Consider the following 25296-nt stretch of genomic DNA (forward strand, 5'->3'; position numbering starts at 1 on the left):
ATATGATCTCACTTATATATGGAATCTAAAGAAAAGACTATGTGAATGAACTAATCAGAGTCAGTTTTGGGGACGCAAAGAAAAAAAAAAAACCGAGAGTGGTTAGATGGGTGTGTGGGAGGGGGTTGGGGATAAGGGGAAAGGTGAAGGGATTTGGAAGCAGCTGGTAACCACAAGATGGCCTCAGGGTTTTTCTTTTGAAAATTAATTTGGGGAAGGTATTCTATAATGTTGTAAAGATTTTGTTGGGTATCCGATGGACATGCGTCCTATTTGGGAGACCACCTCAGGGATACTGTGGATACCTGATCATGGCATTGTACATCAGAAGCTAAACATTAATGAATGCCAACTATAATTTTATATATATAATGTGATGGTTCAGTGTGAGGTCGGAGGGATAGTGGATGGGGGGAGGGGGGTTCACAGTATGAGGGATATAAATGATGAACGTCTAAGTATTACCTTGTTTTGTACACCTGAAACTAATAAATAAATTAATTAATAAAAAAAAAATAAAAAAAAATAAAAATAAATTGCTAGTTGATATTTAATTGCTGAAAAGGTAATACAAGTTGTTTTTCCTCCAAGGAAAATGTAGTTCTTGGCCAAACCAATTGGATTCGGGCTGTGTAAATATGCACAATCCATGTCACTAGTGAAGCTTCAGATTCCTTAAATATAATACAAATTCAGGGATTAGGGAAAGCACTTAAAGGCTCTTTCTGTTCTAAACCCTCAGGTTTCCAGATGCCTTGATGGCGAAGTCTAATAGGGCAAAATGGTTGTGGCCTAGGGCAAAGTTCTGCCCTAACACTTTTAAAATAGGAAGAAGCATCGCAAAAGGTGTTGCCAAGTCTTTGGACCCAAGTTCCTCAGAGGCCCATGTGCCGTATCACTACCACGGACTGTCGTGATCCTTCCGCCGTGCTTGCTTGCAACTGGCCTCTCCCGGGCTTTTAGTCTTATTCGTGCCTCCCCGCCGCGGGCCCCGCCTCCCCGCCGCGGGCCCCGCCTCCCCGCCGCGGGCCCCGCCTCCCTGACCACTTCCGGCCTCCTGGGCGTAGTCCCGCCTCCCGTTCCAGGTCTGGGCTTCGCTGTCCTCGTCTCATTACCCTGTCCACGCCCTGGTTCCCAGTGGAACTCCGGTACCCGGGGGCGGAAGTGACGCGAGGCCCAGGGCCTAGCGCCGTGCGGAGGGGCGTCGGCCGCCGCGCGGGGCCACACTCTGAGTCTATCCCGCGCAGCATGGCTCTCCTCCTCCTCTTCGTCGTCGTCGCGCAGGCTGCGAGCTGGACTGTGATCAGCACCGCGGATCCGGAGCTGTCGGGTACTGCCGCTCGCAGCAGGGTCGCGGCCGGGTGGGAATGGGCGGTGGGCGGTGGGCGGCAGCCGCCCCTGCTTGGAAGCCCCGCCCGGCGGAGCCGCCCCCGCGTTCGTCCCGGACGCCCCGGGGCGTGGGGTCCTGCCGGGGGGGCACCCGGGAAGGGGAATGTGGGTCTCCGCGGTTTGCAGACACTCGAGTTCCCTTTCTCTTGCCTCTCCCGTTGTTGCCGAGATAACCAAACACGCTTCTCAATCCTCCAGTGCTTTTTATTCATTTTTAAATAAGTGAGTTTCCTGGTCAACACTTGTACACTGTGGACAAAGCTCATGACTTAAATGCTGTACTCTTAGGGTGGACCCCAGATCCTTAGGATGGGAGAAAAGTTGTTCTTTCGCCAGCGGAGAGCTAAGCGGCAGTACTTGGTCTTCTTACGGGCAAGTCTTCAAGTGGTGAAGAGCAGGTTTGCCCGGCGGGAGGTCTCTTCACAAGGCTGGGTTCTTGGAGCGTTTTGTTTCCGCTCCCTTATGGACATTTCCCCGGAATCAGATGCCGAGAATGCTCCGTGTAATGGTGATTCGGAGCTCCCATAACATCAGGAAACCCCTTCTACAAGAGGGATAAACCTAGATTATCGGAAACGCTGTCGGTCTTGTGTCTCCTTAGCGTTCACTGCTAGCGCTCGTCTGGAATGGGTCCGGGAGGCCCAGCTCCACCACCTTTGGCAAACTGAGCCTGAAGCTCTGTATTATGACTTCTTCCGTGAGCTTCTGTTAGGTGTGCTCCAGCTCTGCCTGGCTTACTCTTTAAAAATCAACTTTAATTGAAAAAAATAAAAATCAAGCAAACAAATCCTTATTCCTTGGGACAGTCAGTGTGGTTGGGAATATAAAAATGGAAGTTGTCAGTTTCTGCTTGCTTTCAGGGATCATTATATAGCTAACAGTTCAGTGCTAGGCAGTGTTGTGGGTTCTCATCAAATCTCATTTTCACAACAACTCTATAAAGTAGGTACTGTTGGTGTCTCCACTTACAGATGAGACATTGAGGCACGTCTGCCCAACTTGTAGAGAGGTCGCTGGTACTCAGTGTGGGGAGCCTGGCAGTTGGGCTCCAGAGTCCACGTTCTTAACTACTCTGCAAACTGCCATTGGGCTCCAGACTCCCAAGTTTTTAACTACTCTGCAAACTGCCATTATCAAGGGCTGGTTAGTCATCCACAAAGGCAGGTCAGTACATTGTGATAAGAGCTTGAACTTACGTACTGTCTACTAGAAAGCAAGGAACAGGTGCCTGGCTCTGACCAGGGTAGTCAGGAAAAATGAGAAGATGACCCCAGAGTTGGAACTGAAAATGAAGGTGCAGGAGACTTGTGTGTGTTTAGAGGAAGAGGTGTGAAACAGCATGTTGAGTTAGTGGAGTATTAAGCATTTTATTGTATTACATGTGTGAGGCTACAAGGGGATACGCGGGGTAGGGGGGAGGAGAGTAGGAATCAATGAAGGATAGAAACAGCTTTGTGTTTGACTTAGGCAAAAAGGTATTGATTGGCTAAGAGTCTAAGCAAAAGTTAAACAAAAAGGTAGAGATGCTAGCTGGGCCTCAGGAAGCTGAACCAAGAAGTTCAAATCGCCAAGACTCTCCATTTCTTATTACTAACTCTCTGAGCATTGACAGCTTTCCCTAGTTGGCAAGAATCACGGATATTGACAACTTTTGGGTTTTGACATCTTGCAGCTACTTCTATCCTAACAAAATCCCAGAGGGAGGCCCTGATTTATCCAGCTTGGGTCAGGTGCCAGCTCACATGGGAATGATATTATTGCAGGGGATTGTGGTAGGGGAGTTCCCAGAAGAAGTAAAATAATGTTCCTGAAAGAACATTATTTTGTGCTGAGCCAACAAAATAATATGCTCACTATACCTTGCTCAAGTCAGTGGGCAGCCATCGGATTGTTTTAAGAGGAGAAATGATTTTATGCAGGATCGGATATGCCCTATAGAAAAAACCGTGCACATTATAAAATGGTTTGGGGAAAGAATCAAAGGAAAGAGGCCACTTAGATCACTGCTGAAGTCTGGGAGGAGTTGATGAGAAGTGGCCGTTTAAATGGAGAAGAGAGGACAGTTTGAAGAACATTTAGAAGGCAGAATCAGCAGAACTCGGTGACTGACTGGATGTGGAAGAGAAGGGAGGATGACTAAGGTTCCTGGCTCGAGCAGAGCGTTATACGAAGTGCCAGGCTCTTCCCTTTGAGTACAGGGCACTCCTGAGCATGGCACCTCTGTGACTGCACTATTTGCTCATCCTTGAAGCAGCTCTGGGAGTAGAATTGCCTGCCTCTCCCCCATAGAAAGATCTACTGTGGCCTTCTGAATGCCAGCATTTTGTAAACAAGTGTTGGCAACCCTGCTCTCCCTTTTTTTCAGTGTATTTCTCTAGATTTTGTTGCGTTCCCTATGCTTTTAAAGTTAGCTTAAAATGCAAACTCTCCAGAGAGTAGAGGAAAACCCACAAGGACACCCTGTTTCTGGCTCTTGGCAGCTTCCCTGTCTCTCCAGCGCCTGGCACTTAATACATACTCAGTGTGTTAACCCTTATTAGTGCTGGGTTTGACGGTGTGTTTGGAAGTTCACCTTAGATGGGATCTGGTAGGAACAGAGAAGCCGACGAGGGAATATAGCTAGTCTCTGAAAACTCCAAGTGGTTGGGAGTGTATTGCATTACAGTTGTGGGCTTTTGTTAATATTTCTTAAGTGAATTGATAGGGAAAATACATACATGTGTGCCATCTAATAATTCACTTTTCATATAAAACAAGTATATATTTTGATGTGAATCAGTGCCCGCTAGTTGCTGCCTTCTTCCAGTTTGCTCTCCCACTCTGGATATTTGTCGCGTCCAGCATAACACTGGCAGTGAGGGTATGAGAAGGGGCGGCTTTGGCTTAAGTTTTAAGAAAGAAACAGACAGAGACTTAATGCAGTTAAATCTCAAAAGGCCAGGGGTCTCACAGTCATGAAAGACTGGAGCCCAGAATAAAGCCGACTGGAGGTTTTTATTGGTAAGTATACAAGGGAGTAGCAGTGTTTTGGGCACCGTCTGTGAGACTCACTTATCACGTTGTAGAAATAACCCAAACCAATTATGTTGATCTTCAAACAGCCGAAGCAGAAAGTCCTTGAGGTGAGGTATGCAACTTCTTTAAGGGACATATATCACGTCGAAATTGTTTCACAGAGGTGAGCAGAGAGAGCTTAATCTTATCACTCTCAAGACTTTTCTCCCAATTAGATGAGAGGGGAAAGCCAGAGTCAGCAGCTGCTTTTCCCAGGCAGGGGCAAGGAGACAAGGCCCCTTCCCACATCTTTCTAAGGCAGCTCCTGGGGGTCTCCGCGGGGTTCCGCCTGGCTTGAGTTGCCCCCCCTATGGGGAATCTTACTCGTCAATGGCTGCAAACCCTCTTTTGGAGACTAAATAGAAATATACAGTCCCAGACATGCACAGTCTCACAGACTCTTCTTTCCTTAAGGAAAGACATGGGGGGACAGTCTGCTAGGCTGCTGTGTGACAACAGGTATTATCTTAAGACTAAACTGTACTTTGGCACCGATGTGGCCAAAGTACAGTTTACTGTACTAATTCACCTGTGTTTTTTCAACTGTGCTTCTGTTCGTTCTCTGAATTTAGGATAATGCTCTGAGTGTGTTTAATTTTTTTCATTGTTTTCTTTGGATTCTATTTTTATTTATTTCAGAGATTCCAAATATTTAAGACAATGCATTTTAATTGTATTTATTGAATAGGTGTTAATAATAATTTTCTTTTACAATTTATTCTGATTCATGATTCAAATGGACTTTGAAAGTTCCACATTTCAGTTCTACATAAAAGAATACTTAAAGAATTGAAGAGAAAAATAATCCATTTAAAGAGCTGTATTATAAAATTTTGCAGCACACAGCAGTAATGCAGTTGTTGTATGAACTAGATGGATAATTAATGGTTCCATTTTGATTGGATAGTCAGAATGAGAGTTGAACCATATTTAAATGATTCCTGACAGGAATGAATCAGTTCACTTGTAATTTTCTTATTAAGGGAGTGTCTTTATTTTAGATTATCCCAATACATAGTAACCTAATATGAGGTATCCATTTTAATCATGCCCATGTGATGTCTAAAGAAATGATTTACTTTAATGCACTTTTCAAATTTTGCAGTGGCCATCGTTTAATTGTGATAGTATAATAAATCAGGGAAAATTACTTGAAGCAGGTGCTTGTGAAGTCATCAGAAAATAATCATCTCCAATTCCTATTTATATATGGAGGTTATTTTCCCCTTATTTTATCACACTATCACAAAAATGACACCTAAGCAGTTTTTCTTAATTAAAACCAACAAAACTTTACATATTGTTAAAGGTTTAGGTAATTCTCTAAGCCTTCGCTTTATCATTGGTAAAAATATGTATAATAATAGTACCTCCTTTATAGGACGTTGTGGTGCTTAACTGAGATAATGCATAAAAAAGTTGAGCGCTTTCCTTGTCCTGTAGCAAATGTTTACTATATATTAGTGATTATTATTCAATAATGTGCCTCTTTATTTTAACAAATATATTTTAAAACATTAGATTTAGTTTTAGTTACATATGAGAAATTATGTTGACTTAAAAAAAAAATCTCATCCAGATCAATATAAAACATTTAAACAGGCCTAGCAGCTAACTTGTTCTCCCACCTTTTTCTTTCCATGGACTGAAAAGGCCTTTATTTTTTTAGTTCTTACAGTATTTCTCAACTTACAATGACTTAGTCCAAAGGGGACTTGGTCTTGAGAAATGACTATTATCAGGGGTCTGATCCAATTAGAATTCATTGCCTTGCCAAGTAAACTCATCTAGATGAAATTGGATGAACAGGAGCAAGAATTAAATCCGGCATTTCAGGTCAGTAAAGGACTGTGTTTCCCCAAAAATAAGACCTAGCCAGACAGTCAGCTCTAATGTGTCTTTTGGAGCAATAATTAGTCTAAGACCCGGTATTATATTATATTATATTATATTATATTATATTACATTACATTATATTACGTTATATTAATTATATTATATTATATTATATTATACCTGGTCTTATATTAAAATAAGACCAGGTCCTATATTAATTTTTGCTCCAAAAGATGCATTTGAGCTGATTGTCCAGCTAGGTCTTATTTTTGGGGAAACAAGGTAGTTGAGCAGATGTTTATTGGATAAGCCCTAACTTGGTGGTGGTTTGGGTAAAGGGGATTTTAGTTAATTACAAGCTCAGTATAAGCCCATCTCTTAAAAAAAAGACAGAAAAGAGAGTATTTCCTTCACATTTGTTGCATCACTTCTGGGCTCCACATTTTAAGAGATAGAGCATGTGATAAAACCAGACTAAATCCCAAAGATAATTGGGAATAAGACTGCAGGAATACGAGGGGCCGTGACCCAGCTGAGGACCTATTATGTAGAATTAAAATCGACCTGAAACATTTCAGGTGTCCTCAGTTGAACCCTTAGTTCTGAAAGTATCTTTTTCTGGAGGTGCAAGAAAATAATATGGGGATATAATGTACAACATGATGACTATAGCTAACACTGCTATATAGGGTATTCACAAATTGCTAAGAGAGTAGATCCCAGAAGTTCCTATCACAAGGAAAAAGACATTTGTTTTCTCTCTTTTCCTTCTTGTGTCTGTATGAGATGATGGATGTTAACTAAACTCCTTGTAGTTATCATTTCACAGTGTAAGTCAAGTCATTTTGCTGTGCACCTTAAATTTATACAGTGCTGTATGTCAATTATATCCCAATAAAATGGAAAGAAAAAATACAAACCATAAAGAGAAAATAATAATAAAAGGAAGTCGAAAATAGACTTGTTTTCCATTCCTTTCACAAAGTTATGGATATATTCCTAAATTTCAATGCCCCCAAATATTGGAATGTTTCAGTGAAAAAACTTTTCTGAACACTTGAAATATCATGTGCAAGAATTCTCAAAATGTCTCTGCACTTGAAATCTATAGGACACTGCCGCTTGCTAAGAGAAAAAGTTGGAAAGCATTAATAAAAATAGCCATTTTATTAGTACTGTAAAAACCATTCAAGAGGGAGATTGTGACCATAAATACATTCTGAAAAAATGCTGTAGTCGTGATTTGATATTTTCCCGTTTTTCTGTCTGAATTTCTCATGACATTTCTCAGTTTGTAGTATTAGAAGAAACTTGTGAAAATACCCATGGCCTGCTTCTTTCACGTGAGGAGGGTGTTACATCTTTTCTCTCAGAGTTGTTCATTCAGGAAGGGATCTGGATGCTTTAATTTGGAACATTTGTTTTTGATTTGTGGTATTAAGTGACTTCTAATCCACAAAAACACCTTAATTGCTGGCACCTTTATTCTCATGTCTTTTTGCTGCTCAATTTGTCTTTCCCGTAGAGGGGTTAGTAAACAGATTATCTAATCTAATGGTGTCTACAGGGTACAGAACTCTGTTCTGCCATAGATGTCCACATCTGCTAGACAGTCTTCGTATGCTATTGTGTCAAAATCAGTGAAGAACTCCTGTGGCTGTCCCTTTACACCCTTACTTCTGTCACCATCCGTGCAGAGGAAATCCTAAGATACCTGTAGTTGTTTGCTTCCCCCCCCTCCGCCCTGCCTTTCCCAGGAATTATTACAGAGCTGCTCTTGCTGCTGTGTTTTGGTCTTCTGTGACATCCTCATTGCCCCGTCTAGTGGCAGTGCTTCATTACTTACTAATCTTCATCGGTATTTTCTGTTCCCTCCCTGGCTCCTTTTTCATGTCCTGTCTCTTCTAGCTTATCACCAGGAAACAGTTGGCTGTATACAGAACCCTCCTTTTTTTCCCCCTGCATTGTAATTGAGTGTTATGAAAAACTGATTCTTCTCTCCTGTGTTTGGTTTTGTTAAATCCTCAGCTGCTAGTTCTAGAGGAGTTCTGGAAAGCAAATCTTAAAATAGCTCAAGCGTACTCTGGGTAGTCTGCAGATATAATGCACCAAATAACTGAACCCATTTCCAAAGACAAAATGAGTTACAGAAAACTATCCTGGGCATTTTAAAGAGATGGGGAAATCTGTAAGATTATTTTATTTCATGAGATACTCGAGTAGGATCTTTCCTGAAACTCCATGCATAATACTCTTGCTATATTTTTATTTACATAAGGTAAATTTATTACGAATAGGAGTTTGCCATACGCCTTATTTTAATCTGAATATGTAACAATTTGAACGTTAGGTTACAAAATTCTGAAATTTAATGAGAAAACTACTCATGACTATCATGTGATTTTTGGCAAAGATAGCAAAGGAAGGTGTCTAATAACCATATGGTTTCTTTTCTGGTAGCATGAAAACCACAATATATCCTTTGATGTAAATACTTAGAAGTTTCTCCTTTAATCTAGTAGTAATTTCTGTGTGCTACAATCCATCAAAACCTTTTTTTCCCATCACGTGTCTTGATTACTTTGAAAGTCCCTGCCCTAGTCTAACCATGTCAAGCTTTTACTTAAATTATGGGAAACATAGTTTGATTCACATTAAAATCTAATCTAATGCTGCACAAATCTACTGTTTTTTGGTTTTATAATATATGAATTAGTAACCTCTTAAATATAAATGCATTTTATTTGATATTCTAGTATATAGATTGACTTCTATATGCCTTTTTCTCAAATACAGGAATTTCAGATTGAGCATATACAGTTAAAAAGGCATTCCTGTTGGGAATCAGTTTTTAAAAGGGGGTTAAACGGAAAGAAAGAACTGTCCTAATTGGAAACTGGAGGAAGGCATATCCCTGTTATGTGCTGGCAGAAAGCTACTATGAAATATGCCTGGTGAGCCGCATGACCTAGCTAAGGAGGTTTCCAAGCAAAGTGTTGAAGGGGCCATGTGGTTTCTTCTTGCTTCTAGTAAATGCAAGACTAGAAAGTGTAATCAAGTGAAGGACTGTTAAATAAAAAGAAACCAGAACGTGGTGGTTTGAAAATTCTCAGCCTCTGAAGAGGCAAAAGCTGCTAAAATTAAGAAATGTCTTCTGCACATTCATTATGAGTTTTCTTAGTATCATGCCTCTCTTTCTTAGCTGGTTGCAAAATTATGTTTATATCTGTGATTATTATTTGATATTAGTGTGGAATTGAACCAGTGTGGGGTGCCTTTTATTTCCGCCTCAACCATAGACTGTAAGCTGTTTGAGACTACGTTGTTTCAGGAAGTTGATGAGTAAACATGTCATAGAAAAAGGAACCCTATTAAGGAAGCCTCAGTCTACCCTGCTGTACCCTGTATAGTAGGTATTTCCTTCAAAAGTAAGCAAATATATATGTGAAATTAACACTTTACTTAGCAGATGAGGAAATCTGAAATAACTATTTAGTAGTATAGCCAGGAAAGAATGCAGATTTCTTAATGTCCAATCCAGGGAATATTTTTCTTATTAGAACAGTCCACTTGATATAACCTGAGTAACCATCATTGCCATCTGGGGTATCATCTGAGGTATCATCTCAGAATTTTAGAGGAGGAGGATGAGTAATGGTTTGAAGCCACTGAACCTTGGCCACATTGCCATTCATTTATTTAAGTTGTATAAATAAATCATGTTTAATGGAGTTTTCTATTTTGGGTCATATCCCTAACTGTATCTATACCTTCATGTTCATTCATAAAGAAGGAAATGGAAGGAAGGGGGGAGAAAGAGAGAAAGGGAATGGGGAAGAGGAAGAGAAGAGCTTGTATGTGTGTCCGTTTTCCAAGGGTTGGTAGAAGACAACCTTCTACATTGAGCAGAGGAAAAATGCCTACTTTTAATGACTAGGTTACAGTTTTGGTAATGTCTGATGACAATATAAAAGTGACTGCCTATTCTCATGTGGCTCACATCTTATCAACAGATGTTTTCTGATAAAAGAGCAAAGGCAAGAAGAAATATTGGATAAGTTTTGTGTAAAGCCCTGCACACCACAGAGAGCAAAATGTTGGTGAAACTGGAATGGCAATTGGCTCTCTTTCAGTCAATCATTAAGCATCTATTCCTGTGCTATTTAGAAAAGGTATTAAAGGTGTATAATAGTACTAGGGGTAGGGTTGAGAGCCTGAGTGGTTTTAGAGTGATATTGGCCATCCCATTGTAGCCACTTCTCTAGCTATTGAATACAATCTTTGGTATCAAATATAGACAATTCTAGTGATTCATTAAATACATTGAGGATTATTACTACAATAGGCAGTGCATTTATTTTAAAAACTCCTAAAACGTTATAGTAACTTATTGCCTTATACTACATTTGTGTTTCCTTGTATCACAATGTTGTTTTAGTCATTTAAAATGAATCAGAGCTCTTCTGTGCATTTTTTCAGTAAAATTAATTTTTAGAAATTTCTTAATTTAAATAATTTTATTATCTATTTTGATGAATTCTACTTTTCTTCAAAATATATATTTGGTTAACATGGCTTCTTATAATAAGGTTTTTCTAATGTCAACGTTAATTGCTTACTATTGTCCATTGTACTTTTTGAATCTCTTCCAGTGCCTTTACCAACCAATGTTAAAATTGAAGCCTATAACTTGAATGCCGTCGTACGTTGGGATTACCCGGTCATGCCACAGACACCTGTTTTTACTGTACAGGTAAAGAAATATGGGTGAGTGTTACTCTTTTATACTTTTTATTCTGTTTTTCTCTAGGAATTTGCATATTCCATAATGCTCTGTGTTTTCTTCCATCATCCTTCCTTCCAATGTGGCAAAACGTCCTGAACTGCTTATAGACTTCCAGAAGTCTTAAGGGTACAATTAGTTCTTTTCAGAACTTCCTGCCTCTTAGTTCTTCTTCCTGTCAAAATTGAAGTAGACAAGTATCACTAATTTCCAATATTTTAAGGCATGGCAAATAAAGCTTAGTTCTGTATTAAAAGTAATCATGCGCTCTTCTTTTTTTTTTTTTAAATTGGGGAACAGGACTTTATTGGGGAACAGTGTGTACTTCCAGGACTTTTTCCAAGTCAAGTTGTTGTCCTTTCAATCTTAGTTGTGGAGCTCCCTTTCAGCCTTAGTTGTGGAGCTCCAGGAATTGTGGAGCTCCTGGCGCAGCTCAGCTCCAGGTCCAGTTGCCGTTGTTAGTTGCAGGGGTTGCAGCCCACCATCCCTTGCAGTAGTTGAACCGGCAACCTTGTGGTTGAGAGGACGTACTCCAACCAACTGAGCCATTCGGGAGCTCAGCGGCAGATCAGCTCAACGTGCTGTGTTCAATCTTAGTTGCGGGGGGCACAGCCCACCATCCCTTGCAGGACTCGAGGAGTTGAAATGGCAACCTTGTGGTTGAGAGCCCACTGGCCCATGTGGGAATCGAACCGGTAGCCTGCGTTAGGAGCACGGAGTCCAACCACCTCAGCCACCAGGCGGCCCTGCTCTTACTTCTTATAGTGTATATGTAATGTGTTGGATTCTGTAATTAAGTAGTGATCATGTTAATAAAATGTAAAATTGCTTAATGAGCAGATTTTTAAAAATTGCATGTGCAATGGGTTTGTACAGGTCTTATAACTTGAATTGAGCCTCTTTATTGTAAAGACATTTGTAGTACTTGTCACCAAAGTAAGGGCTTCCTACTTTGTCTAGCTTCTCCGTCCTATTCTTATTCAGCTCCTTCTACCAGCTCCGTGCTGTGAATAAAAAGCAAAGCATAGGCTGAGATGGTTCAAGTTTATATATTAATAAAAGTTACCTTTGTGTTTCTTTATTCCTCTTCATTTTAGAAATGCAAAATGGTTTGATGCCTGCAATACCTCTGATCTTCAGTGTAATATCTTTTCCATGACTGGCGAGCCATCAGTTGGTCTATGGGCCAGAGTTAAAGCTAGGCTTGGACAGGAAGAATCGGCCTATGCAGAGTCAAAAGAATTTATTTTGTGCAAAGAATGTGAGTAGAATCTATACATGTCTAAATTTTGAATTTGAAAATACTTACACGTCTTCTGTATATATTTGCTTTTATTAGCAGTTGCTAAAAATTATTACAACGCCCAAGAAACATTTGGAAGAATTCAGGGAGTTCGTGTCTTCCTCTTCCCAAGTCCCACAAAATGGGGCTAAGAGGGGCCCATCTCTTTGGCCCTACTAGATCGTTACATTTCCTCTCCCTACAAATAGGGTTAGTGCTCTGCAACCAGACTCCGCATACCCTCCGTCTCCGTATCTTCTGTGTCATTCCTTTCTAAGTTACGTTCACTGAGGACTTTGGCAGTTGCTGTCATTCTTCCTCTCTGCCTGAAATCTTAAAGGCCTGAGGGAATTTTAATCCCAATTTTATACATTAAAACAATGTTAGAGTTCCGTAATCTCTTCAATCCCAGTGAATTTCAGTTCTACACACTTCCAGCCCTCCATTCCCATCTATACCTGATCTTTGTTACCTCTTCAAGCTCTCGGCTCTTCAATGCCAAGTCCTCTTTCCTGACTAACATCCTACCTTGTAGCCTTCATGCCCGCATTCCCGGGTAAAAGAAGCCTTTAGTCACCTACTCCTCCCTAGTCTTCCAGTCCTTCCGTGCCTTGCCCTCCAGCCTCACTTCCTTCATTGTTCAGCTTCCTGCTTCATTGCTCCAACCATTGCCTCGTTCTCTTCCTCCTTTTCCGATTGTGCCTACTGGGTCTCTTCCACAGCCCTTTCTGTACTTGACTTTGAAATAGGTTTATTCCCCCAAGTTCACACCTTTGTTATCTGATAATGCACCATCCGTATGTCAGATTTTTCCCACGTAGATTTGTCAGAGGCATGCTATGTGCCAGAAAGTATGTTAGGCCCTGAGAGGATACATTGATGAGTAAAAACAGACATGCCTGGCACATAGTAGGTATACAATAAATATGTGAAGAATAGATAAATGTTTCACCAACAAAGTGCCGGACATCAAAGACACATAATAAATATTTGTTGAATTAATAAATACCTAGTTCTGATTTTCACAATAAAAATTGAATGTATTTAAGAAACTTATATAGCCTTCATGCCAGACATCCATAGGTGTTGGAGATACAAAGAGTTTTGGTGAGGGTTCAAAGGTAAATAAAATGCCTTTTCTGAAACATTTTTTAGAAAACCATTTTTTTTTTTTAATCCACAGAACCAAAGAAAAAGGAAAAAGTAACTTAATAGAGCTTCTATTATGTCAAGTTTTTACCAAGATTTCATGACCAACTATTTTTCTTTAGGACTAGAAATGAATTTAAAGTGTTAAAAGAGGAGTTTAGATTAGATAAGAAGACTTCTTGCCTGAGGAGATTTATTAAGCATTTCTTTATTAAGGACACATAGAATATCTTCTAGATCACTTTGGAATGGTTTAAATGTGGTTTTGCTTTAGAACAGCAGTAACAACTAGCGTAGGTTGATTGATTTTGGTAATTTATATAATGTACTATAAAGTTCCAGGGCCAATACTAATTTTACTTCCTTTTTGTCCCCCCGCCCTAGGGAAATTTGGACCACCTAAGGTGGATATCAGACAGAAGGAAGACAAAATCATTATTGATATATCTCATCCTTTAGCTGTAGATGGAAATGAGTTGGAAGCTATGTATGATGAAGAAAACTCTTGTTATATATTCGAGTACAATGTGTATGTGAGAATAAATGGAAGTGGTGAGGTATGTGTTTGTATTTCATGTTTTTCAAAATGGAAATTTTTCTGTTGCTAGCATAAGTTTGTGCATGTAGTGTAAGAAAATAGAATGCTTATGACTATTCGGGCAAAACTCATTGATTCTAAGTTTTGGTAAAAAAGAAACAAAAGAAATAGATGAATGCTTTTGAAGGGAATTAGCGTTGGTGTTTATCAATAACACTGGCCAGGTGAGCACATTTTTTTCTTTGCCTTGTGTAACAGCATGGCCCTAATTTAGGATTTTAACATGTATATTTTCATTTAAAGGTGAGGTAAGATGAGGATAATTTGAATCATTTTCTTCCACATTGGTAGTAATGTAAAATAATACGAAGCTCTAATTGGTGTCATTGTTTTTCAAAGAAAAAGTTAATAATACTACTGTGGGGATATAATTATATTCTGACACTGGTGCAGACCACACTTGATTATGCAGACCACACTTGATTAGAGCTATTCTATTCCATCAATTCTCCATAGTGCGGCCATTCCTTTATTTAACAATGTTTGCCAAGCATGTGCTCTGTGCCTTGTGCAGCAGGAGAGAACAGTGAATACTACAGACAAATCTCCAGTGATAACTGCTATGGAGAAAAATAAAGCAGGGAAGAGGGAGGGAGAGTGGGGTTGGGGGCAGCAGTGATTTTCAGTAGGGTGGTCAGAGCAGGCCTCACTGGGAAAGTGTTACTGGAACCAGGGCTGGAGGAGGTGAGCTCCATGGATAATGACGGGGAGAGTGTTTCAGGGAAAGATCCTAGCAAAAGGACACTGGACAGGTGAAGGGAGCAGCAAAGCTGCACAGAGTGGAAGCAGGTAAGGTCATAGAGATCACTGGGGCCACATGTCTTAGGGCATTGGAGAGATTTGACATTTATTCTGAGTTGAGATGTTGCACCCCAGGAAAGGTTTAAGCAGAAGAGTGACGTCTGATTTAGTTTTTTTGTGTGTGTTTTTTTAAAACTTTTTATTTAAGTGTGTGTTTCCGGGACCTATCAGCTCCAACTCAAGTAGTTGTTTCAATCTAGTTGTGGAGGGCGCAGCTCACAGTGGCCCAAGTGAGGATCGAGCTGGCAACCTTGTTGTTAAGAGCACCATGCTTTAACCAACTGAGCTAACTGGCTGCCCCCTGATTTAGGTTTTAAAACATCACTTTGATTGCTAGCAGAATTGTCTTTCTAAAGTGCAAATCTAACCGTATTAACTTCTCTGCTTAAAATCCTATAACAAATCCCCATCGGCTACAAAATGATATCTAAATTCTCTTTCATGGCATGGCCTCCAAAGCCTTGTTGGGCCTGCTGCATCCTTCCCAGCTACCTGTCTCCTTATTCTTTCCAACCTTATTTTTATTCCTGCTTTGGTGAACTTGCTATTCTTAATTCCCTGCACATAACATGTTCTTTCATAGAATGTCCTTCTCCTTTGGCAAATTTCTACTCATTCTTTAGTATTTAACTGGCGTATTATCTCCCCTCTGAATTCCTTTTTGCCACGGTAGACTATTTCCTCCTCTAAGGTCTGGTTATTCCTAATTCCTTATAGTAGTCCTCTTGCAGTACTCATTACTCTCTTAACATTTTTCTTATGTCTCTTCTGTACCCTACGATGTTATCTGAGGTCAGGCACCATTGTCCTGCCTCTGTCTTCACGTCCTAGCACAGGTAAGCCACGCACTTTGGCTGTTTGAATGAATAAAATCCCCGAGATTGCTTCAGTCCCTTCTATGCATTACTGCCAAGATATTCTACAGCCTTTGCATAATACCTTCACATAAGATGCTTTTATCTCTCACCAGCTAAGTTTCTAGCACTACAGAAATAAGTCTAATGAACATTTGTTGACATAGCAAGTAAGTGAACATTCCTGCTATTTGAGTTGTTGTTTTTTTAAAGATTTTATTGGGGAAAGGGAACAGGACTTTATTGGGGAACAGTGTATACTTCCAGGACTTTTTTCCAGTCACGTTGTTGTCCTTTCCGTCTTAGTTGTGGAGGGCGCAGCTCAGCTCCAAGTCCAGTTGCCATTGCTAGTTACAGGGGGGCGCAGCCCACCATCCCTTGTGGGAGTCGAACAGGCAACCTTGTGGTTGAGAGGATGTGCTCCCACCAACTGAGCCATCCCGGAGCTCAGCTCAAGGTGCCGTGGTCAGTTTTTAGTTGCAGGGGGCGCTGCCCACCATCCCTTGTGGGACTGGAGGAATTGAATTGGCAACCTTGTGGTTGAGAGCCCACTGTCCTATGTGGGAATCGAACCTGCAGCCTTTGGAGTTAGGAGCATGGAGCCTGAGTTTTTAAATTTATCCCTTTAAAGAACATTTTAACGGATACATAGCATCATCTGTGTTGAAGTAACAAACTGACTTACTTGATGTCAACACTATTTTCAGACATGCTCAACATTCATCATACATACATTTTCTCAAGGTGTTTGACCACTATAAATATGATTGTTTTTTGCAGATTAAAAGGAGCCATGCATTTTCATGTTTGTTTTTGCCCATACAGACCACAGATAAAAGGTACGTACAAAAGGAAGATGATTGCTACGAGACTCCGTGCAGCCTAAGTATTCCAGTGTCCTCACTGAATTCTGAGTACTGTGTTGCAGTAGAAGGATTCGTAGTTGGATGGCCTATTAAAACTGAAAAATCCGAAGAATCCTGTGTTACTGTTCTCAGTCCGAAGAGCATAGCAGGTAAGTTCTTGCCATTTTTTCCTAAATATAAAAAGTGGTAACTAACATAGATAATGTGAAAAGAGGCAGTTTGCAATTTCAATAAATCTCTTTTAAAAATAGTTCCATTCCTCAGAGAAGTTCAAAATTAAAAATAAGGCCATTTCTCAACCAGCCAATTTGTAAAGCCGTATGACAACCTTTGACACAGGAAAGAAATATAATAAACACGTAAAACTACGTGCATAAATGTCTGCATTTCAGGATTATGCACAACATAAGTCAGTTTATTACTTCAGTGTAGCAAGATGGTACATATTCATTAAGATGTTCTTTATGGGGACAGTAAGCCGAAAAACTGAAGAGGAGGAATGTTGATTAAAATTGTGTGACGTGAACTGGATAAGCACTAGAAATTCATATTCAAAAGTAAATATAGATTGGTTTAAATAATGAATTATGGGTCACTTTTATAACGTTTTAAAATAATTATTTTTATTTAATCATGTTTTCTTTGTGTGGATATATATAATAGAACTTTAGAACTGGCATTCTCATGTGTCAGGTACTGTAACAAAAATTTGGGCCTTTCAAGTTTTGAAATTTAAATGTGCATTGTAGGTAATTTGTAAAATATAAAAAGCCAGAAGAAAACAAAATTAGTAGTAGTTCTGCCATCCAAATAAGTTACTCACCGTTTGGTGGATTTTTTCCCATCCTGTTTTTCTACATAGCCAGGTCATGTTGTTCATTCATATAATTTTATATACTGCTTTAAACATCTGTTATAAATCTCTTTCCATATTATTTTACATAATTTATTAATACTACTTTTTAATGTATGTAGAATATTTCATCATGCAGATTGTATTCTATTGAATGTTCCCCAATTTTTAGACTTTTGGATTACTTATATAGTATATATATTTTTTCACTTGTTGGATGTTTTTAGAATATATTTCCTAGGTTAAAAAAGTACAAAAATTTTATGGTACACATATCTTAAATTATATCTTAAATAATAATATATCTTAAATTATATCTTAAATAATAATATCTTAAATTATATCTTAAATAATAATATCTTAAATTATTATTTAAATTATAATTTAAATAATAATATCTTAAATTATATCTTAAATAATAATATATCTTAAATTATATCTTAAATAATAATTTTATGGTACACATATCTTTTTAAAGAATGGAAATCTTTAAATAATCAAACCAAACACTTCAAATTTAATACTATTAATAATAACTTTTAGGCCATTATATGAGAGTTTCAAATAGGTGACTTAAAATAATGCCGTGCATTTTGTGCCAGTTTTCATTATGCTATTTTGAAAAACAAAATCTTAAAATACACAAAATTTTGAAAATAATGCAAATGCCCCAGATTTACTGTAAAAAAAAAAAAAAATCCTGAATTATAAACTGGGCCAATATCATGGCCACACGGTGGCACCACTGTGGCTCACAGCAGCCTTCCCTGCATGCTTCTAAGCCCAGTGCTAGTTTAGTTATGTGCTGATTTTTTTATCTTTTATTATTATAATAATTTATTTCCACATTCTGTAACAGGTGTGATACAAGCATTCATTTAGTAGTAACTTCCAGAATTACTGTTCCAAAGAAATAACTTTGGAATAGAAATTAAAGGTAATGAAATGCCATGAAGGGAGGCCAAACACCACCACTGTGTGTGGGTCCTATTGATTTGGAAGAGATGAGTATGAAAACAAGTACTGAAGATTGAACTATGAAAAGGAAAAGCAGCATTAGAGACAAATACACAACAGTGATTCTAGATGTATGTGCTCTGAAACAATCTTCCCTATTTTATATTATTCTCTATATCCGGTTTGCAGTCAAGGGGACTTTATTTCTGTGCAGCATTCCTCCATGTGTGCATGTGTGTACATCTGTGTATCCTTATAAATATTTTAATCTTGAAATAAGTATAAAATGTAACAGAATTCTGAGGAGTCGGACTACATTATTTTAAGAGTTATAGACATTGCCAGAATTTATTTCTAAGGAAATATATTTTAAAAATTCTTACTTCGCCTCTTTAAATGAGAAAAAAGCATAACTCTGGAAACACCCTCTATTTGGGGTTGTAAGAACATTGTTAGGAAAACGCTCTTTTATCCACACTGTGCCGTGAAAGTATAGTCAAAGACGGTTTAGAATGAGCGAGCCGGGAGGAACAATGTTGCATGTAGGTCAGGGGCTGATTTTTCACTCCTCTCCTGACTTCGGTTCAGTGTTCCTTACACTCTGTGTTCTTCACCTGATGTGTGCATCTATTAAAGGACAACTCCAAGAGTTTATAATTAGTACATGGCTACAGCTGTATTCCATCTTAATTCTAATTTGTGATTTTTCCCTTCCCTTAGATTCTGTTTGGATTCCAGTTGTTGCTGCTGTCCTCCTCTTTCTGGTACTTGCCCTGGTATTTCTATGTTGTAACATTAAGAAGGTGAATCCATGTAAGAGAGAAAACATCATGTTACCCAAGTCATTGGTAATGTATTTAAATACTTTTCTTTAATTGTATACACTCAAATGTTAATTTGAACCTTTTTGATCGTTTCTTAAAAGTTCTCTTTAAAAGTAGAATGATGTTCTGCAGCGTGTCACCTACAATAAGTCGCTCAATCTACCACACACCCAACACCACGTAGTTTTTACTATGCACCAGTACTTTTTTATGCATGTGGCAAAAGCACAGTTAGGCAAGTCTGTTAAGGAGCTTCAAGTCTAGTGGGAGAAAAAAATAAGTACTCAGTGGGTATATAGTGTGATTAGGTTCAAAAACAGGTTTATCTACATGCCAGTGAGGACTTTGTCCATTTTGTGGGGTGGGAGTCAGTTGTGCCTTTTCCAGAGGCCGTGATGCCTGAGCAGTCTTGAAGGACATATAGTAGTTCATCCGGGTGCTTAGGGATGGTATGTGCTAAATCCAGCATCAAGAAAACATGGCTTTTGAAAATCTGCAGCGGTGCTTTAAAGCCACTTCATTATGGTTGGAGTGTAGAAGGAAAGATGGCCAAGAGTGAGACTAAACTAGAAGTTTAACATTTGAATGCCTAACATTTAAAAGCCTTTGTATGCTGGAAAAAAAATAAAAAAACAGTTAAAAGATAACAGAATGGTAGCTTTTTGAATCACGTATGACAGGAATGATAGCTGATATGCAAAAGGCACATTTAAATTTGTTACGAATATGCTATATTTCAGTAAAGTGGATAAGAACTAGCAACAATTAGTAGACAATTCATGTATGAATTATCTCAGTCGTCCTCACTAGTAATTAAGCACAAAGCAACATTGCATTATGCCACTTTACACCCACTAGAAAAAGAAAAATAAACCTGAATATTGAGGAGTATTAGTAGTGGTAAAATGGATATATGTTGGTAAAAAGTCATATAGCCCTGGGTAGGAAGATAAGCATAAGATGAGTATACAGTGTCATAGTTCATGCTTCAGCCTTGGACTTAGTTATTCCACCCTTCAGAATTTATTATAAAAAATGTAATTTCACAAATAAAAAGACACATAAGAGTATTTTTTTCAACATGTTTTGGTAAATAGTAAAAATTGGAAACTAACATTTACTATTAGAAAAAATATTTAATCAGTGTAAAGCAATTATGAGCCAATGAAAATGATAATTATGAAGGCGAATGGTAAAATTATTATATAAAATGAGTAGCTGTACTCCCATTACAAGTATAACATGCGTGTGAAAGGTAATGGATGAAAAGCAACATATATTGGTGAGATAGTAACTTTTTAAAAATCCTTGTTTTTAATCTTAAAATAGTATACTGCTATCTTAAATATACCATTTAGTGGTATATTTAGTTGTTCGTTAGCCTTAGACCATTTTTTTACTTTTTTGAGAATAGGCACTTATGTATAGTAATTTATTGTTTTTAATCATTGATTTCCTCTTCCCTTAGATGTCTGTGGTAAAAAATGCCTCTTCAGAGGCAAAATCGGAACCAAAGTATGTGTCACCCGTCACCTGTGTAGCACTTGTCCCTGAAAATGAAGGTGACAAGGTGATCTGGGAAGAGCAGTTGTCGCCAGCAACAACTTCAAGTACGCATACGGAGGACAATCCAGGAAAAGCAGAACACAGAGAAGATCTTTCCAGTGAAGCAGAAGTGGTGACCATTGAAGAAAATACTTCTGACACGGTCCCTGGCAGCCCCCTGACCTCCGTCATCAGAGAGGATTCTCTTCACTCAAGTAGTAACCAGTCTGAACCCAGCAGCGGTGCTTTAAACTCTTACCACTCCAGAAATGGTTCTGATAGTGGCCTTGTAGAATCGGACAGCTTATCTGACTCAGAATTTCCTCCGAATACTAAAACTGAAATAAAGACAGGAGGACAAGAGCCCATAATGCTGAGAAGCACTACTACCTCCTTTGGTTATGATAAACCACATGTGTTAGTGGATCTGCTTACGGATGAAGGCGGTCAGGAGTCATTGATTGGTTACAGAGTCACATCAGATTCCAAAACTTAAGATCAACCAACATGCACCAACTTAAAGGATCCCCTTGTCCTGAGTAGTTTTTCTGCTTCGGTTATATGTTTCATCATGTTTTCAGAAATTGTATCTTCGTTGATGTTAATCAAATGCTGTACCTTGATTTAGGTATAAAAGGGTAAAGAACCTACTTCATACCGTTGCATGTGGTCTGAGAACTGCAAAGACTTTAAAAAAAAACAAACACAAACAATTGTCACATAAGAACCTTTCCATATAGATAGGTTAGCAGTAGCAGTGCATACGCTCTAATAACCCTGCTTCCTGTCATAGTAGATGCACTTCAGGAGATAAAATGTGCCTCTTTTCTGTGCCTCCATGTGGTTTCGGTGGCAGGTTTTTTTTTGTTATTCTTGTTTATAGTATTTTTAAATGCTGCCTTCAAAAGAAATCCTGAAAGCTTTTCAAGTTGCATTTAAAATAGAATTCAAACCAATAAAATTAATAAAGAGTATGTAAATAGAATCATGTATATTTTTTTATGGGATATTGTATCAAGATTTTTAAATAAAAAAATTTTTGAGTTCATTTTTGTGTTCATTTATTCAAGCACTTAACTTGAATATTTGTATTTTTTTGTTCCCATGCATTAATATTATAGAATCATTTTCTAATTATTCATATCTATAAAACAGTTCTAAAAATAATCTCATCTTCAAAAATGGTCTTTTATGTCTGTGTTTCAATATTCATCACCCAGTGTGCAGACCACTTTCCAAGCTGTTTGGGAAAAAAAGCAGATTTATCTGTCGAGCCTGTGGATTGAGGAGTCTCTAGCATAAAGATGGTGCTCCAAACCATAGGAGTGGGTGAGGGAGCCCTGAGAAGCGCGTGGTATGAAGAGAGAATCCTCAAAGAGAGGCAAACCAAGACCTAATATCTATATTATACAAGGAATTCCTGAAAATTATTGAGGATAGGAATTTTAAGATTCAAATTAACTGACAAAATATTTAAATACAATTTATGTGAGTAAATACATGGAAAACTATTGCTCATTTAAAGTGCCAATCAAAATGAGGTACTATTTTATTGGTGGGAAAAAATAGCAAATACTGGTGAGATTTCAGTGAAACTAGTATACATATATAGGGGACAATGTCTTGTGAATTGCTTTTTTAACTGATGCGAGTACACATCACATTCAGTAAAAATACATATCCCTTACAAAATTTATTCTGGAAAAACTGAAAATTCTTAAAATGAAAATTTGGACACATTAAAATGAGAAAAAACAAAAATACAAAAATAATTGAAATAGCCCAGTCACTTCTCTCCAAAAGAATTTTGCTAATAGATTTTACTGCCAAATGTGAATGGAGTAGCCGCTTTTTTACCCTGATATCAGTCTTTTTAACCTCTTCCAGTCTTAACAGGTAAACCATTTTAATACTTTATTTGCATTTCTTTAATAATTAGTAAAGTTGAGCATATTTTATAAATTATTGTTTTCCTTCTGTGACTTGATTGATCTTGTCCTCTGTTCATTTCTTTCTGGGCTGTTTGTCTTTTTTAATTGTATCCTTTTTCATGAGATACACAGTTTATAATTCCTTGACTATTGACTAAGTCTCTTACCACACAGATGTTTAAAATGTTTATAAGATCAAATTTGTTCTTTTCCATTCTTAAAAACCCTTTCCCAAGAAGATACATATTTTCACCCATGTTTTCTACATTTGGGAGCCATAGTTTGTTTCATTTCTACATTTAATTCTTTAAAATTCATCTAGATTTTTTTTTTTTTTCACATGAGACAGGGATCCAGCTTTGTTGTTTTGGTTTCTAGGGCTGCTATAATAAATCACTACAACTTGGGTGGCTTAAAACAACAGTTTATTCTCACCATTCAGAGGCAGGGCCAGATTCTGTCTGAAGGCTCTAGGGGAGGATGACTTTATGCCTCTTTAGCTTCTTGTTGTTGCTGGCCATCCTTGGTCTTCCTTGACTCACAGCTGCAACATTCCAACCTGTCTGTCACATGGCTTTCTTTCCTTTGTGTCTCTGTATCCATCTCTCTCTTTGTAAAGATACTAGTCTTGGATTCGGGCCACACTAATCCGGTATGGCCTCATCTTAATTTGATTAGATCTGCAGACACTATTTCTAAATAAGATCACATACATTAATACCAGGGGTACTACTTCAACATATCTTCTTGGGGGACATAATTCAACTCATATTTTTACTTGATAAATTAGCTGCCCCAATACTATTAAATCATCCCAGTTTTCTGTGCTGATTTCAAATGTCACATCATCTGCCAAACTCCAGAGACTGTATCATTGTTCTGTCTTTTCTTGTATCTGCATCACACTTTTTAAATTATAGCTTTATACTGGGATATATTTTAACTTTTTGAGGTTCTCCATTTCCCTAGAGCAATATAACTACTACTAAATTGGTCAAAAGCTGGCAACTGTGGGTAAAAACTTAGCCTCATGGGAGTTGGATTAAACTCTGCTTCTTGGCTCTGAGTCAGTGTTTCCCCTTATGTTAACTAGTAAGGAATCTTCTTTCTGACACAGTTCTGCTTCTTAAATATTTTCCCTAAATTATTACTGGTTACCAAAAACTTGTGTTAATTGCATCATTTCATGCCAAGTTTAGTTACCTAAGGTTACTGGCTGTGTCACAGTTAAGATACTGCTTTCCATGCCTAACAAGAACATGAATAGATGACTTAGACAGTAAAATCCAGCTTTGTTTGTAGGATGATTAGTCAGCTTCACCTATGAGGTGCAATATTTGCTCTGCATTTTCCCCTTTTATGTCTCTACATTCTGGAGCTTGGACTCCTGGCCACTTTCTATGAGAGCTACCAATCAGGCATGAATGAATGAATGAGTGAACAAGAGAACAAATGTATAATTATTGAACTGTTTTCAAAAATACCCCATCTCATTTCATCTTTACAACACCCTGTATGGAGGAATTGCTATTCCCATTTAAGATGAGAAAAACCATGACTCAGTAAGTTAAGTGACTTGCCCAGTGAGTGACAGGTTGAGGATTCTGCCTCCCATGCTTTTTCCAGTAAATTTTATCTGGCTGCTGGTGGTTATTTGCATGTTTGGTGGTAGAACTTAGAGAATGTTTCCTGAGATGCTTAAGCTGCGTTAAGAGACTATAAAAATAGAAATAATTTCACAGATAGTTAACATCTAAAGGGAAGTGGGAGAAATTAAGCAGTTAGAGGAAGATGAAGCCAGAGATAGATATCTGATGATTATCCATGCCAGCAAAGAAATGGAGGAAGGATAGCACAGTTGCACTGAGTTCTCCATTAGGTTTGGGGGATACTTTGAGATTCTCTAGAAAGCTCTGTAACCCGGGAGCTGAGGCATAACCACTAAAATTTATTGACTCCCTACTATGTGCCAGGAACTATGCTGAGTGTTTTACTTGTGCTACCTCATTGCTAAGACTCCATGTTACCGGTTTGTTTTTTATAAGTGAAGAAACTAAGGCTTGGAACAAACTAATGCTTAATTAAACTTCCATCTTGTCTCACAGCTGGTCAATGCAAAACCACTTTTTCAAAATGAGGAGAGTTACTGGGGATTGCCAGACTAGAAGGTCTAGGAAAGGGAATCCAGAGCGCCACTGAGTAGAGGGTTGACCTGGCTCTCCTCTCCTGCTGGTAAGAGGCCAAGAATGGCATATTGTACACATGGGTAGGTAGGGCGAAGTGTGTGGGCCTGAGCAACGAGGCAGCACTGAAACTAACACTGGTTTCGAAATTTTGACTAGAAAAAGAGCGCTCTAAATTCAAAATCTCAAAGATGGATCAATTTCAAATGATTATATGGTCCAAGAAATCTCTTCTTTTAATCAACATTTATTTAGCACCTACAAATAGCCAAGGACGCACTGGTGGCCTCCAGTCCCGAATATGTATAGGACATTGGCTAATGAAAAGGAGGGGCTCTGAAGTCAGACCCTTGAGTTAGAACCCTAACTTTGCTCCTCATCACGTGTTTTG

The 25296-nt window shown here is 38.4% G+C and overlaps 1 protein-coding gene across 2 annotated transcripts; it reads left to right on the forward strand.

The window, feature by feature from the left end:
* Positions 1 to 1065: 1065 nt before the first annotated feature.
* IFNGR1 (interferon gamma receptor 1) lies at positions 1066 to 21839 on the forward strand. 2 transcript variants are annotated; one of them, XM_081044347.1, is made up of 7 exons: positions 1066 to 1330; positions 10932 to 11046; positions 12160 to 12323; positions 13878 to 14050; positions 16572 to 16761; positions 19143 to 19270; positions 20715 to 21839. In XM_081044347.1, exons 1-7 carry the CDS (start codon positions 1249 to 1251, stop codon positions 21285 to 21287), a joined length of 1425 nt encoding a protein of 474 aa, XP_080900473.1. In that variant the 5' UTR covers positions 1066 to 1248; the 3' UTR covers positions 21288 to 21839. The 2 variants fall into 2 exon arrangements, with proteins under 2 accessions (XP_080900473.1, XP_080900474.1); XM_081044348.1 differs by lacking the exon at positions 1066 to 1330 and adding an exon at positions 9076 to 9233.
* The last annotated feature ends 3457 nt before the right edge of the window (positions 21840 to 25296 follow it).

This window comes from Rhinolophus hipposideros (genome assembly GCF_964194185.1).
Source record: "Rhinolophus hipposideros genome assembly, chromosome: 3".
Classification (NCBI taxonomy): domain Eukaryota; kingdom Metazoa; phylum Chordata; class Mammalia; order Chiroptera; family Rhinolophidae; genus Rhinolophus; species Rhinolophus hipposideros.